At 39.0% G+C, this 17,426-nt stretch overlaps 1 protein-coding gene across 3 annotated transcripts in view; it reads left to right on the top strand.

Moving 5' to 3' along the window:
• The first annotated feature begins 214 nt into the window (after positions 1-214).
• Positions 215-17,426, top strand: part of LOC143026572 (uncharacterized) — a 79,889-nt gene continuing 62,677 nt past the window's right edge. For all 3 annotated transcript variants that reach the window (XM_076187193.1, XM_076187195.1, XM_076187194.1), the window contains exons 1-3: positions 215-715; positions 13,205-13,432; positions 15,203-15,346. In XM_076187193.1, coding sequence (XP_076043308.1) covers positions 13,218-13,432; positions 15,203-15,346 — 359 coding nt within the window. In that variant the 5' untranslated portion in view covers positions 215-715; positions 13,205-13,217. The remainder of the gene's footprint in view (positions 716-13,204; positions 13,433-15,202; positions 15,347-17,426) is intronic.

Here is a 17,426-nt window from a genome sequence, read left to right as displayed (position 1 = left end):
TGGATTGGTTATTTCACAGCACATGACATTGTTGATTCTACATTTCTTAATCTTATATTATTATTTTTTTCCTGTTGTGTTCTCTTTTGTGCACTTTAAAAGGACTGGACATTACTTCCGTGGTCGCCCATTCATTTGGCCCTACCCACTCGCGTATATTGATCGAACCCGTTTTCTCTCTCAGTAAGGTGGGGCGAGATGAATGTTTGCAAAGCTCGGGAGATTTATTTACATGTTCACCATGCGTTTAAAAGCGTATTGTAATTACAACTTCTATAACCCAGTATAAAGGAAGTGACTAGTTTGTTAAAATAAATTAGGGCCCATAGTGATATAACACAAAGGTGAAATTGTATCATAGTTTTGTGCAAAATGTACGAATAAAAAAGAAATAGTTAAATGGCAACAGTAGGAAGAAGGCGGCGTCTTGGTATCATAACAAACATGGCCGCAAAGGGTTCGGTACGTCTGACAGCAATATGACCCAATTTCATCATTGGGAGGAAAACCGAGTGAAAATACTTAACAGCGACTCGCACATCGATTTATTAGGTATTATCGGTGAATTGAACCGAGTGTGAAGGTGTGTGTGGATAAAGAACGTGCTCAGAAGTGATTTGACAGCTGGTGACCCGACCCCCAGCTAGGGCGAGTGGGCTGACCCTGCCGAGAATTGACTTCAACTTCTTCAATCCATTTGGTGGAATGGGGACTGGTAAGCACAGTGTGCAGTTTACATAATCATAGTGATTTTAATCAGCGTACCTGGGCGAGTTTGTAAGTTGGAAATTGTAAAACTTATAACAAGGTAACTGAAGAAACAACGTGCAGAGGCCTATGCACGGGAACCCAACCCAACCCATCGTAAAATAATCCGAACTTGTTTCATGTTGATAATTAATATTTTACTTAGTATGAATCTCAAGAAGTGGTTAATGAAACAAAATTATGATGTGGATGTAGTTTTTACCTTAGTTCACGGTTTCATTTCATTTAGATAATCATAATGGAAAGATAATGAATTGTCAAGGGACATGTTTACCAAAATTAAGCCAGTCGACCATAGCTTACACTGAAATTTGAACTTCTGTGCTTACATGGTTCAGCGTAAATCCATTTGTATGTTCTTAATATATGGTATATGTCTGTGGTGTAGACATTTAGATGTTGAGTAATTTTGCAAAGGTGATATATATATAAAGAATAAAATCTGAGCATTTTTGCTTAGTGAATTTTACTAATTTTACTAATTCTAAAGTTACCTCTTAAAGTATTATCTCAAACTTAATGAATATAACCAAACTTACCCTTACCTAATATAACATTTTCCCAATTTTATATGGGACAGACTCTTTTTATTTAGTAATTTTTTTCAGTGAATAGCAAAATGAGATTGTTTTTAGAATTAAAAAATCCTTCAAAGATACAAATATGAAAAATACAATGAAAAAAATATATATCTTGAAAGTAGCAGGGTGGTTTTCTAATTTTCACTTAAATAGGGAGTAATTGGTAATGATTAGAAATTAAAAATCTTGTAAAAGTGTAAATATGCAGTATGTGATGAATAAATATTGTCTGACATTTTCAATTTTTTTTTTGTGCCGAGATAATCTTGAAAGCTGATTTATGATATGAAGAATAATTTGTGGTGATTACATACAGAGTTGAAAAATATGTGCGACATATGATTAAAAGGCATTGTCCAAAATTGTCCCAGTTTCATTTTAGGATTTTTTTTTTTTTTTTTTTTTTTTTTTTTTAATATTTTAAGAATAGTGTATAGTACTGAACAAGGAGTAATTTATAACACTCCCGGAGTGTAGTAGTCCTATCCAGAAACATAATTCCCGGTATTATTTTAGAAGTGCACACCTATGTGATATAGTAATAGAAAAATAATAATTTTGTAAATTATAATTCTTGAACATATCTGTTATTCTTGGTGGAAATCAATAATACAAACAGTTGCTAAAGCTATAAACAAACAAATGAAGTTGTGTAGACTCCTTTAGATGCCAACTTTATTTTGATCAGTTCGGAGGTCGGAGATGATGACGACGATGGCATAATGACCTCTAGAATTACGAAATGCAGGTTTGGTTAGGTTGAGTTGGGTTAGAATATATGAATTTAGCATACTTTAATTTCTTCGACCTCCGCCTCTACCAAAACAAACATGGCGTCTCAACTAGTCAAAGTGACTATGTTTGTTTGTTAATAGATTTTAGCAACTGTTTCTATTATTGATTTCTGCCAAGAAAACAATAATGTGTATTATGTTGATGTATTATAATTTACGAAATTAGTATTCAATTTTGTATTACTAAATCATGAAGGTGTGCACTTCCAAAAAATTAAATTAATAACAATCTCATGTATAATCAAACCAAGTTAATTGAACTTTTGGTTATAGAAATGTTGATAAATTAAATTTGGTAATTTTGTGTACCGTATCTGAATTTGATATGTAGATCACTAACAAGTTTGTGTACATTCAAACTAAAATAATTTAAGTGTTTCATGATAAGATAGCTTTGTGGCATGTTATTGTACCATGTTTAACACTGGAGGGGTGGAGGAGCAAATCTTGTTGCCACTATACTCTAGGAGTACTCAGTTTGTGACCATGCTTTATCTGTCTATCTGTTTATCTATATACAAAGATGCTTCTTTCCCTCATAAGGAAGGTAGCCAGTCAAAGCATTCACCCATCCCATTCCCATCAGTCGCCCATTTGTTTCCCTTTTATCTTGACAACTTGTGGATGAAGGGTCATCCCTGTCTCCAAGTCCTCTGCAATATTTATCAGGGCTGTGGAGTTGGAGTCGTCGAGTCGGAGTCGGAAGCAATTACGGTCACTGGAGTTGGAGTCGGAGTCGGTTAAAATATACCAACTCCGACTCCAATTAGATGTACACTTCATAATGCCTTTGTTTAGTCTGTAGAGTTATGCAGTGCACAGTCCTTATAAGTAGATTATATTAAAAAAAAATATTTTATAAGATGTGATAAATCTCATCATCTTATCTTTGTGGTCATTCCACTAAACCCCCAAAACATCCTTGTGCAATGCTGGCTTTCAAATTTATACATAGAGCGATAAACATCCAAAATATTACTTGAATAAATTAGATAAACACCTCCATTTTACACCTTCTGTTGACACACAGTCACGGGAGCTGTAATATTCCTGTCAAGTTCCATATGCGTTGTTTCCATCACTCCATCAGTTTTGTGGTTTCTCCCACTGCTGTGTTGCCAAACAGTAGGATAATTATGATTTCGACTGTAGACTAACACAATAATACTATCTCTTCTCTCCTTTCCCCTTCTTTGTCCTCTCTATACTTTTTAACATTGAATTATTGAAATAAGGATATTTAAAGTTGAAAAAAAGTTTCACGTTTCAAACATGTTCAGCTGTATCTTGTACTCGTATCGATAAGATTGGTTCCAGAACCAGAGTAATGTCCATCGCAATAATCGCATAGCAGTACCAGTATGTAGTTAAATCAAGAGGTACATTATAGAATCTTTATTTTACTGAATTTTCTTCACTATCCTTTCAAAAAATCTCTACTTCAGTAATAAAGTATTAATGAAGAGGTCAAACATAGGAAAGCCACACTATAACATATATCTTTATTCTTTGATATAAATCAGTTATAATGATATAAGTCTACTCAAGATTGGAGCGTATGTGTGTTGTATAGGCTTTATGAAATATGTAGGCCATAATCAGTTAATTACATGAAGAGGAGTCGGAGTCGGTGGTGCCAAAAAGAGAGTAGTTGGAGTTGGAGTCAGTGGTTTAAAAAAGAGGAGTCGGAGGTTTTGTGTTCCGACTCCACAGCCCTGATATTTATAGAGATACAAAATTTTGTAAAAGAGTAAATGCAGTGTATATCAGATAAAAACACTTTTCAAGTTATAGGGTGATTTTCAATTTTTTTTAAATGTTTGTGAATGGATAACCAGTCATGGTATATTAGTGGTATGAATGCCAGGTAACCTAGATTGCCATGGAGCATCATAGTCTGAACCACTTTCTAATCATCTGTTGAAATAGGGGTTAGGTCAGACCTGTGTGTGTTGAAAATCCACATATTTTTACTGTCCTCCCCTAAAGATATCCTTGGCCCAAGAATTCATGTATTAGCAAAGAAAAACTTAAATGTGCATGTTTACAAACACCTTAAGATGCAGAGGACTTCAGAAACAATGAATAATGTACAGTAAGGTGTAAAACTGTACTCTGTACTCTAAAACCGGACAGGCCTCCACTTGTTCCAGCTCCTGACGTCCAACTCTTGTCATCATCATTGCTGACAAAAATGGATGTTTCATGATCAGTTACACCACCCACTTTCTCTGTACAGTAATTTCTCCCATAGATTGACCACCATTATGCGAACATTACCATTATTACATTTTATTCCTTCAGAATTAAAAATTTGTATGTTTAGCACAAATTCAGCTTACATTTCTATGCTAGGATCCTAAACCACCATTACCCAAACCTCACCATCATTACATTAGAAAAATACCAGGGGTTGTGGTCATGGACAATCTGTCTCTTGGAAAAAAAAATGGAGAAAGTCCTGATTTGTCAAAAAATCTTTAGGTATGCTTTCCACTACATGAATGAAACAATAATGAAAATGTTCACAGAAAACCTAATCATGCCCAGACTCAAATATACACCAGTGGTGTGGTCACCAAACAAGAAAAAGGATATAATCACACTAGAAAATTTTCAAGGGACAGCTACCAAAATGGTTCCAAGCCTAGCAGATAACCATACAGTGCAAGACTTGCAAAAATGGGAATATCCACCAAAGGAAAATGGGGGGCATGATTGCAGTTTTTAGAGGCCAAAAAAAGGTGGGGGTGAGACAGGAGTTTCAAGAGGACATAATCACAAACTAAAAAGAAAAAAGAAATAAACATAGCTTTAGGTTATCTAGGAATACAGTTTTCCTTGCAGATGCATAGATCAGTGAAATTGTCTGAAAGTCAGTATAGTGCAATCAAATACCATAAATGTATTTAACCCTGGAATAGTAGCAGATCAGCATTGCATACCTGCTAGTGATATCCGCAATTCTGGACAAACTTTGGGGGGAGAAATATGTAGGAATGTAAAAAAGTTGATCTAATTTTCTCACTTAGAGTAGGTGCTATTCTTAACTCTATTAACTAAATGTATTGAACTAAAACAAAATTATAAAAAAAAAAGAAATAAAAATGTGTAAAAACTACCCCCAAAAAATGCTACATCCTTTCACCACTGCCAGCTGCAGTGTTGCCTGATGGTGATGACATGGGCCATACATGAAATCCAGATGTCCCATGATATGTTCCAGCCTCCCTAGGGCTTGTGTCACATAGGTTGCTATGCACTATGCTAAAAAAAGGTAGGTTTTCCAATGAGCATATCAGGGAGGGAGATGGAAATCTGAAGTGTGTTGGGCTTGATATTGCCTAAAAGGGTGAGACCACAAGCTGAAGCAAGATCAGTGGCAAGAGGAATTGTCGTGAACCAATTATCCACTTTGATGTTTCATTTAATGTGGTGGTATGGTAGCGTCACTTTCTTGTTGCAGTTCATCAACATCACTGTCATGCAGAAGCATCACTTCCCTTAGATCACCGCTTTTTGTCCTTATACAGCCTCTTAACCAATACCATATTAGAATATTTTTGGTGAATCAACATAATACAGGATGTGGTTTGTAGGTACACTTAAAAGGTCCTAATTTAATAGTACATACATACATATACCAAGGCTTTTTCCCCCTTCCAAGGGAGGTAGCCAAAAAGGGAAAGGCATAAAAACACTCCCACCCATTTCATACCTAAATACACTCCACACCCCTCCCACCCTTCCTCTCATCTGAGCACCTCCTGGATGACGGGTCATCCCTGCACCCTGCCCACCGCCCTGGGTCAGAAGCAGTGTCGCAAGACACAGTACATCCACAGCAAGGCCGCTTCATTTAATCGGCGACCCCCCCTCTCCGTCCCCCTTTGCATATAAGGCAAGGACGGGGAGAAATCCCTTCGGGCTGCGTCAAAATTTACTCACACATACTACCCCACCCCCCACCCCCCCGCCCATTCCTCCTCATGCAGTCACAACATCATCCATATACAACCATTCTCCACTCACCTCTGTCTTCCGTCCTCTCCCTTCCTTCCTCAACAGACATTCCCCTCTTCCCCAAAGCCCCCTTCACCCCATCCATCCACCTCATCCTAGGACGTCCCCTCATGTTCACTCCCTCCACATCTGCCTTCCATACCTCTTTTACTAGTCTTTCTTCACTCATTCTTTCCATGTGTCCAAACCATCCTAATATTCTTTCATCAACCCTATCTCCCAAATCCTTTTTCACCCCTGTTCTCCTCCTCACCTCCTCATTTCTCACTCTATCTAGCCTAGTAACCCCCACCATACTTCTCAGACACCTCATCTCAAACACATTCAAACTCCTTCTCTCTTCTTCTCTTATGTTCCACGTTTCTGCCCCATACAGTGCTGTTGGCACAATCACTCCTTCATACAGTCTCCTCTTCGCATCCATTCCCAAATGTCTAATTTAATAGTGCTGTACACAATACCAGACACTCAGCTACAGCAGATGAAAAAAGAGGGGAGCAATGCAAGCATACCTTACACACACACAGGATAGAGTAAAAACTGGGATGTCATGGCAACCTTGGAGTGTCTCATCAATGCAGAGTAGGCCAAAATTTGAAACCCTGGACAACACTTCTGATCTAGGGTTAAGGTAAAGTATGATAAATAGAGTTAGGAGATAAGACCTCATGGGCATAGGTTTGTTCTTGTACATCACAATTAGGTAAATGTACTGTCACCAGTTCCCACAGTATCTCCAGGTAAGCTCCTATGCAGCCACCTTTCCCACTCCAAACAACTCTTGACAAGTTTAATCAACTTGCCTCAGCCATGAATTCTGTAGATGTCCCTTTTGTCTCCATCAAGGGTTGTCTCTTGTGGTGACAACTCTGTGAGTGGGATCAACATCAGGGAAATATGCCACTTACCCATATAGCGGGAGTTGACACTCAAATTATGCTGGTAACTGGCCTAGACTGAAACTTGCTGTACAGTCCCAGGTTTGAAACAGTCATTCCAGTGACACAACTTATGAGCCTCCCAAGGCCAGTGTGTGTGACTTAGAAACCTGTTCTTGGTGTCCTTTGAGGATAAGCATTTGGTGGAAAGAAGACTGCCGAAGTAAGGAAAGTTTGCCACACTTTCACCGATGTTCCCACTAATTGAGATCTGGCAGTCAGGTGGAGCTGCTCCTGGTGGGGGTTGGACAAGAATCTTGGTCATTCCAGAGTTGACTGTCAGACCAGAACTGGAATATGCAAACTGTAAATTGTTGACCAGGTGCAGCAGTCCTTCAGGCAAGTGGACTGGGGCAACAATGTCATTGACTTGGTGCATTTCCCTCACTTTGAAAGAAGTGGTATGGTTCTTGGATCAGAATGGGGACAGGTTGACTGAAAATATGTTGGCATAGCTTGTACTTTCCATCATGTCATTTACATAGATAAGAAACATTATAGGTACTAGGACTGAACATTGCTTGCTTGCTTCTCTTATATTCCCAAAGTCGAAAATCACCTCTCCTTTTCATCTTTGTTTCATTTAATAATAACAAATCTGTCTTCCCTCTTACAAAGAAACTGCCAATCTCTTTTACTTCTATCTGTACCACATCCACAGACCTAGTTTTACTTTACTGGTTGGAGATCTCATTCTAGATCCTCTCATGCCTTGATTTCTCATAGGATGAACATACAGAGAGCAGGATCTTTAGTCCCATCACTTCATCCCACTTTGTTGCATTTTACAATTCACATGGGAAACATGGCAGAAGAACTCTTTTTCCCCCCTACCGCAGGGGATAAGAAGAGGTAGAGTCATAGAAGCAGGAAAGGACAATTCAGTGGAGCAGCATAAAGGAGGAACAGTTGTAGTACAACAGTAGGGATTTGCTCTAACATAGACAAATTATGTGTGACTTCAGTCTGTCGGGTTATCCCAAAAGTCTCTAAAGCTTTGGTTGCGTGCTACCATGCAATCAATACCCTAATACAGGGTAAAATGTACTATTTCTTGTAGTACCAAATATTATGTTATTTATGAAAATTATTTTGGCATTCTCATGGGCTCTTTATGTAATCTGTGAAGCAAGAAAGGGAAGAGAGATCAGCCCTGCAACTTTGGAGAAAGTTCTTCTGTCTGCACATTAATCTAGGTTTAATAAAATAATGAATCACAACATTAGAACATAATGGCAAAGCTTAGGTTGAAATATGATCAATATTTCCATAGTTGTCAGAGGCAAAAGTTGCTGTTGGTGTGTTCATTATTTAAGAACATAGCTTGGAATGTATTAAAAAATATTTCCAACATGATTCTTGGTAACAACATAGCTGAAAATTACAAGGATCTTGTAGAAAACTTTCTTGAAAATTATAAGGAACTTCCAGAATATCTGGTTGAAAGTTCATCAACAACCCTTCTAGTCACCCTCTCCAACACAACAACTAACATCCCCTGACATAAGTGTTTTCACCCATCCTACAAACTCAAATTACATGGGAAACCATTCAAGATCTGTTGTCTGATCACTTCTCAATAAAGATTACCATAGAACTGGAAGAGAAAATACAGTCCACAATCAAGAGAATGTTTGTAAACTACCAAAAACCAAGCAGGCATAAGTACTCAGAAGGTATAGAGAAAGCTAGAATACTTGGAAATTGACCAGTAACCATTCCTGGATTGATCAATCAATCTATATCCCATAGTCTCTATTGTAGGAGACCTGTGTCCTCCAGGAAACTGCCAACCTTCGGGTAGGATCATAAGTCACTTAGAGAAGAGATATTGTGTTGTTGTCTGGGGATTGCTAGTGTGGGGCAGTATTGTATGAGGTGTTCTGTATCTGCTGTTTGGTGATTGCATCTTGGGCAGTTTAAATCTGTGGCCAGGCCTATTCTGGGTTGCTACTCTCTTAATGTTGAATGGTGTCCTGAGTGCAGGTGTAGTGTTGTTCTTGTCTGGGGGGTTGTAGTTGGAGTATTGAGTTTGGTGGTATTTCTTGAAGTGCTTATTTAGTTATCTAGGTGTATATGTGTTTCTGTGTGGTTTAGGTGGTAGGTTGTAGATGCTTAAGTAGTATGTGCTAGTGCTTTTTTCTATTGATGGTGCTTGTGAGATATGTGAAGGAGGGGTGTTGTTGAGGGTTTTGGTGTAGAATTGTGTTCCTGTCATTTTCATGTGATGTTCTATTGGAAGGATTTTTGTTTCTGTATGTAGGTGTCCTAAAGGGGTGGTTTTGGTGCATCTTGTTATTACAGTATTCTCATTGCTCCATTTTACAGTGTTTATAAATTATTTGTGTTAATTTGTTGATTGTTGGGAATCATATTGTGGAGGCATATTTTAAGGTGGTTCTGGTGCATCCTGTTATTATTCTCAATGTTCCAATTTGCAGTGTTAGTAAATTGTTTGTTTTTGATTTGCCAATTGTTAGGAACCATTCTGTGAAAGCATATTGTAAGGTGGTTCTTTTGAACTATGTTTACTGAAGTTTCTTTCTGTTGTCCAAAGTCAGTGCTAGTGATGGATTTTAGTAGGTTTGTTTTCTTGTTGATTTTTGTTGTCAGGTCCTTAATACAAGAGTTGAATATTGTATGAGTGTAAAATGGTAGACCCAAAATTTTTGAGCTCCTTTCTAATGGAAAGGTTTGGCCAATAAAATTTATTACAGGGCAGGTTTTTTATTTATGCTTGTCTGGAGTGGGCAATATTTCTATCGATTTCTGGGGTGAAGCTTCCATTGTGTTATTTCTAAATCATTGTTCCAGTTTGTTATAAAGTAACAGAATGAAAGTCATCCTAGAAATTCAGCGTACTTGGTGCTGCTGTGTCTGGTCCAGTCTGCAAGAGGCTGCACTGCTGTGATACCCCCCCCCCCTTCTCCAACACCATGACCATCATGGAAGGAACTTGAATATAGAACCTTTCCAAAAAGCCCACAGGCAGACACAATATCCCTACCTCCCCAAGGAGGTGCAGATATAGAAGTACGGTAAACAAAATAGTGACTATCATCCAGAATGCAAGTAAAAAGAACATTTCCAGAGGCTACTGAAAAAATCAACCCCCAATAACCTAAAAAAAACAACATAACCAAACAGAACAAGAAAGAGAATGATGGGAGCAATTAGAAACATCACAAAATCAAATGAACCATGAACAGGAAAAAAACTGTGATAATTTAATCAACAAAATAGATGGGAAATCTGATAATGGTAAAATGTGGAGAGCAGTAAAAAACATCAGAAACTCGAAATTAAACCCCCACCCAACCCATGAAGCAGTTGGTGGAACTCAGAACGAAATATTATCACCAAAACAGCAATTCAATGTCAACAAATTTTTTTCCAGAATTAATGTCAAGCCCAATAACAGATTACAGGAAAACAATGAAAAAAATATCTAAAATAAAACCTGATATTGTAGCACCCCCCCCCCCTTTCAACAGAAAAGATACAAAAAAGACAATAAAGAAGTTAAAAAACTCCAAAGCTGAAAAGACCAGACAAAATTTCAGGGATCCATCACAAGCACATAGGCCAAAGCACCACGAGAACCTTAACTGACACCCCCAACAACATCCCAAACATCTGGAGAAGAGCTCACATTATCCCAGTACTGAAACCAAACAAACCTCCTGAAAACCCTGCATCATGCAGATCAGTGTCACTACTGTCTTTACTATCCAAACTAATGGGAAGGCTGATAAGACCAAGAATTAAATCTAAAATGCCTACATCCCCAATAAACATGGATTCAAGGAAGACCATTCTACCAGCACTCTGGTCATTAATATCACATTAGTGCTGGAAGAACTTAATGAAAAAGCCCCACTAGAATGAATAGTTATGGTTACCATAGATATAAACAAGGCTTTTGAGAAGGTCCCCAGACACACACTATCCAAAAAGATAATTGAGACAGACAATGCAGTAACTCAAAATAGTTAAATCTCAGGTACAAAAAAGCTTTAGAATGGAGTTCTACCTCTTCATGAGTAATCTCCCAACTCCAGAACCAGTACTAAATACCAATGTTCTCTCATGCAGAAAACCTGATAATAATAACCCTGCACAGTAAATACAAAATAGCAACAGAGAACATCCAAGCTTATGTAAAGAAACTGGAACAATGGCTCAAAAGTAGTAGAATGGAAGCATCACCCCAGAAATCAACAGTAACATTGCTCATTCCTTACAACTGTGAATAAAAAGACTACCCCATAGTAAAATTAAATGGCAAAATCCTTTTACTGGAAATAACCCAAAAGTTCCAGGCCTCATTTGATGCTTGTATGACTTTTAGACCACATACCAAAGACCTGACAGCAAAAATCAGCAATAAAATAAACCTACTAAAATCCATCATTAATAACTTTGGACAATGGAAAGAAACACCAGTAACCATTTTCAAACAATTCAAAAGAACCACTCTAGAATATGTCTCCACAGCATGGTTCCCAACAATTGGCAAAACAAACTCAAATAATTTACAAACTCTACAGAATGGAGCACTGAGAATAATAGCAGGATGCACCAAAACCACACACATTGGACACCTGCACACACAAATCAAAGTCCTCCTCATAGAACACATGAAAATGACAGGCACACATTTTTTTTCACCAGAACCCTAAACACCACCTACCATCATTAAGTTTTTTGAAGAGAGAGAGACTGGAGGAAGTGGATAGTTTTAGATACTTGGGTGCGAATGTAGCAGGAAAGGGAGGAGTAGGGGGTGGAGGTAGAATGTAGATTGAGAGAAGTGAGTAAATGCCTTAGGGGATTAAAAAGTGTAATGAGAAATAGACATTTGGGAATGGATGCTAAGAGGAGATTGTATGAAGGAGTGATTGTGCCGACAGCTTTGTACGGGTCAGAAACATGGAACATAAGAGAGGAAGAGAGGAGTTTGAATGTGTTTGAGATGAAATGCCTGAGAAGTAAGATAGGGGTTACTAGGCTAGATAGAGTGAGGAAGAGAACAGGGGTGGAAAGGGAGTTGGGAGATAGGGTTGATAAAAGAGTATTGGGATGGTTTGGACACATGGAAAGAATGAGTGAAGAAAGAGTAGTAAAAGAGGTATGGAAGGCAGATGTGGAATGAGTGAACATGAGGGGGGATCTTATGATGAGATGGATGGATGGGGTAAAAGGGACATTGGGAAAGAGGGGAATGTCTGTTGAGGAAGGATAGGAGAGGACAGAAGATAGGGGTGAATGGAGAATGGTTGTGTATGGATGATGCTGTGATGTATGAGGGGGAGTGGGTGGGGGGTAAGGGAGTATGTATGAAAAATAAAGTGACACAGCCCGAAGGGATTTCTCCCCATCTTCTCCTTTTCTGCATGAGGGGATAGAGAGGGGGGTTGCCGAATTAATGAAGCGGCCTTGCTGTGGATGTGTTGTGTCTTGTGACACTGCTTCTGACCCAGGGCATTGGACAAGATGCAGGGATGACCTGTCATCCAGGAGGTGCCAAGATAAGAGGGAGGGAAGACGGTAGAGGGGGGTGGAGTATGTAGGGGATGGAATGGTTTCTATGCCTTTGTCTTTTGGCTACCTCCCGTGTAAGGGGGAAGAAAGCCTTTGGTATATGTATCTTTAAATTATTGGGGAACCTTTTCACTCTAGAAAATCACACTGGAGAGGTAAAATCAAAGAGTATTGTAAGTGTGATTTGTAAGTTATGTCAGATTGAATGAATGCATTTGGTATTACAGTATATATTGTATTTTCCCAAGATTGTATGTATATCCTTGATGGTGTACAAAGCCAAATGTTTCAGAAACAGGAGCATTTTCATATCACATGAAGTTACTAATTTAGTAATAGTTTGAACAATTTTGTTATGTGTTTCTGTTCTAATACTATGGTTGTTAATTGGACATCTTTGGAACTTGATTAGTGACAAGAAAACTGTTTTTTCAGATTCTTTGTGTATGCTGTAGCTATGTGATATAGATTTCATTGTCAATTTGTCACAAGTTGGCATTTGCATATTCATATAAAAATTTATAGTAGTAATTTTCTGTAATTATCTTTATTACAGGTGTAGTGGAGTGATGGTGGGGGCTGGTGGTATTTTGCGTGGCCCAGGATGGGCTGTGGGTGGTGCCCACATCCCACCCATGGGAGCTGCAGCAACCCATCTGGAGGGAGAAGCCCTTTCAGTGGCCTTGGATGTGGTTCAGGCTTGGGCAGTACTCATCACCCTGGGATTTACAATGATCCTCTTTTTCTTCCTGGCCATGTGTGTATGTGCCAAGAAGGAAGACTTGTGAGTTTTTGAAAATTTTTCTGTATGGTTGGTAGTTTATGAATATGTTTTACTGCATGGTTGGTAGTTCTTGAACGTGTTTTACTGCATGGTCAGTTGTGTTTCAAACTTGATGCTTTGTATAATTTCTTTGGTTTTATTTATTTATTTTTTTTATCATGGAAAACTTTCATTCACTCTCAAAAACAGAAGCTTATTCCCCCATATAAGGGAGGTAGCCAGAGAAGGCATGCACCCATCCCACTCTCATCCATAACCCATTTGTTTTCCGTATTATATTGACTCCTCATGGATGAAGGGTGATCTGTGTCACCAGCTCACTGGGTCAAAAGCATTGCATCAAGACACAGTACATCCACAGCTGGGCCACCACTACTTTATTTGCTTGGCAACCTTTCCGTCTGGCCACATCAATTTATCATCCATTCACAACCATTCTCTGCTCACACCTATCTTTTGCCTTCTCCCTTCCGTGCTCAAGAGTTCACTTTATATTCAAGGCCCCCTTCTCCCTATCCATCCATTACATTCTTGGTCTTCCCCACTTGTTCATTATACCCATCTCTGTCTTTCACACTCTTTTTTTTTGCTAATCTCTCCTCATTTAATCTTTCCATGTACCCAAACTATTCCCATATTCTTTTTATCTACTCTATCTGCCAGCTCCCTTTCTACCCCCCACCCTCATCTTCATCTCCTCATTTCTCACTCTATCCATCCTTGTAACACTCACCATACTTCTCAGACACATTTGAATTATTCCATGCTGCATCCCTTGAATTCCATATCTATGACCCATACAATGTCATAATCACAATCATCCTTTCATGCAGTCTTCTTTTCATATCCATTCCTATATACCTATTTCTCATGAGATTTTTCATTACCCCAAGACATATATTTGTATATGTTTTACTTGTTTACTTATTCATCTTAGTTATTAGTAAAATATTTATTTTATTTATTAGTAAAAGAGGAGGCAGAGTCGGATGAAGAGAACTTGAGGGGGTGACTGAGGATGAGATGGATGGATGGGGTGAAAAGGGCATTGAGTAAGAGGGAAATGTCTGTTGAGCAAGAAAGGGAGAAGGCAGGAAATAGGGGTGAATGGAGAATGGCTGTGGATAGATAATACTGTGATGCAGAGAAGGAAGTGGTTGAGTGTGAATGATGTTTTGATGCAGCCAGAAAGGATTTCTCCCTATCTTCTTGTTTTATTCATGAGGGGACGGAGAGGAGGGGATGTCACTGATTAAGTGAAGTGGCCTTACTGTGGATGTGCTTTGTCCTGCTACATTGCTTCTGACCCAGGGCAGTGGGCTGGATACAGGAATGACTCGTCATCTGTGAAGAGCAAAGATGAGAGGGGAGAAAGGGTGGTGGATGGGAGTGGAGTGGGTGGCAGTGGGTATATGCCTCTTGACTTGGCTACCTCCTAGGTAAAGGGGAAAATTCCCTTGATATATAAATGGATATATATATTTTATTTTATTCATTTATTTTTGACAGCCATAATTGGGAGAGGCATGAATCATCATTGTGCATGGATTAATGCTGTTGAATATGATCATTGAACATGATGTTAAAGATTTTTGATAAAGATCAATGCTGAAAGTTAAAACTGTTGGTATGGCAAGCATGGCTATTCTATAAGTTTTTTATGCTTTTAGATTAGGCATATGGAGGATTAGAATATGCATGTTGGTGTAGTTTTTGTATTCAGAAGCCATTGGAATATAATGTGTTGATATATTGCTTTGTGATTTTTAGGTATGAAGACTATGAATCTACAATTGGTGTGACTACTCTGAAGATGTGTCAGGATGGGGGAGAAAATGGAATGCGCAGTTTTTCACAGCTCAATGGTTCTCATACTCCAAGAGCAAGTGATGAGGCCTCAGAAGCTTCGAGCAGGTTTGTTATATAAGTCTTTTATTGAGGTTAGAAATCTTTTAGGGAGGAAAGGGACAAGGGACAATAGGGATTTTTTACAAATCCATTTATTTTTTCTTAACACAGTTGTGTATAAACAGATTGTAGTTGTACTATATATGATGACATAATGTTGAAAAAAAAAAGAAACTAAGTGGGGATACATTCAAGGTTTTGAGAGTCTAATAAGAAAAAAAATAGAAAAGAATGAATAAAATAAAGCCAAGTTTGACTGATGAAAGCAAGAGATGGGAGCCCCAATAAGTATTGCTTTATTCTTATATATTTCTATCCATATAAGTAGATAGAAATATACAACAATAGAGCAATACTTATTGGGCCTCCATCTCTATATTTTCATCAGTCAAACTTGGGTTTCTTTTGTCTATTTATAGACATTTGGGAATGGATGCTAAGAGGAGACTGTATGAAGGAGTGATTGTGCCAACAGCACTGTATGGGGCAGAAACATGGAACATAAGAGAGGAAGAGAGAAGGAGTTTGAATGTGTTTGAGATGAGGTGTCTGAGAAGTATGGTGGGGGTTACTAGGCTAGACAGAGTGAGAAATGAGGAGGTTAGGAGGAGAACAGTGGTGGAAAGGGAGTTGGGAGATAGGGTTGATGAAAGAGTATTGGAATGCTTTGGACACATGGAAAGAATGAGTGAAGAAAGACTAGTAAAAGAGGTATGGAAGGCAGATGTGGAGGGAGTGAACATGAGGTAGCGACCTAGGATGAGATGGATGGATGGGGTGAAGGGGGCTTTGGGGAAAAGGGGAATGTTTGTTGAAGAAGGATGGAAGAGGACAGAAGATGGGTGAATGGAGAATGGTTGTGAATATGGATGATGTTGTGATGCATGAAGTGGAATGGATGGGGGGATGGGGGGTGAGGTAGTGTGTGTGAGAAAAATTTGATGCAGCCCGAAGGGATTTCTCCCCGTCTTCTACTTTTCTGCATGAGGGGACAGAGAGGGGGGGGGGGGGTTGCCGATTTAATAAAGCTGCCTTGCTGTGGATGTGCCGTATCTTGCAACATTGCCTCTGACCCAGGGCAGTGGACAAGATGCAGGGATGACCCGTCATCCAGGAGGTGCCAAGATAAGAGGGAGGGTGGAGGGGAGTGGAGTGTATTAGGGATGGAATGGGTGGGAATGGTTTTTATGCCTTTTTCTTTTTGGCTACCTCCCTTGTATTTTGTTTTATGTATTTTTTTTTTTGTATGAAGGGGTGAGTGCTGACAGCACTATACGGGACAGAAATATGGAATATAAGAGAGTAATAGTTTAAATGTATCTAAGATGAAATGCCTGAGAAGTATGGTAGGGGTTACTAAGCTGGCTTAAGTGAGAAATGAGGAGGTGAGGGGGAGAACATGGGTGGTAAGGGAGTTGGGAGGTAGGGTAGATGAAAGACTATTGCAATGATTTGGACTCATGGAAAGAATAAGTGAAGAAAGATTAGTAAAAGAAGTGTAGAAGGCAGAAGTGGATGGAGTGAATATAAGGGGGTGACTAAGGATGAGATGGATGGGGTAAAAGGGGCATTGAGAAAGGGGAAAATGTCTATTGAGGAAGGAAGGGAGAAGACAGAAGATAGGGTGAGTGGAGAATAGTTGTGTATGGGTGATGCTGTGATGCATGGGAGTGGGTAGGTGATGGGGGGATAGGGAGTATGTGGAAACAATATTTTGATGAAGCCTATAGGGTTTTCCCTCATCTTCTCCCTTTCTGCATGAGGGGATGGTTGTGGGGGTGTCGTTGATTAAATGAAGCAGCCTTAATGCTGTGTCGTGCTGCATTGCTTCTGGCCCAGGGCAGTGGACAAGGTGCGGGGATGACCTGTCATCCAGGAAGATCCAAGAAAAGGAGTGGTGAATGGGAGTGGAGTATGTGGTGATGAAATGGGTGGGAATTGATTTATGCCTTTGACTTTGGCTACCACCCTTATAAGGGGTGAAAAGCCCTTGGTATATGTATGTATTTTTTGTTATTTTATCAGGCAAACAAATCTTGAAAGTATCCCCACATAGTTTCCAATGCAGAGTGGACAAGCATTGTGT

This window comes from Oratosquilla oratoria, chromosome 6, assembly GCF_046742065.1.
Source record: "Oratosquilla oratoria isolate Oo_2021 chromosome 6, ASM4674206v1, whole genome shotgun sequence".
NCBI lineage: Eukaryota > Metazoa > Arthropoda > Malacostraca > Stomatopoda > Squillidae > Oratosquilla > Oratosquilla oratoria.
Note: the sequence above shows the minus strand (reverse complement) of the source record. Positions and strands in the feature narration are given on the sequence as shown.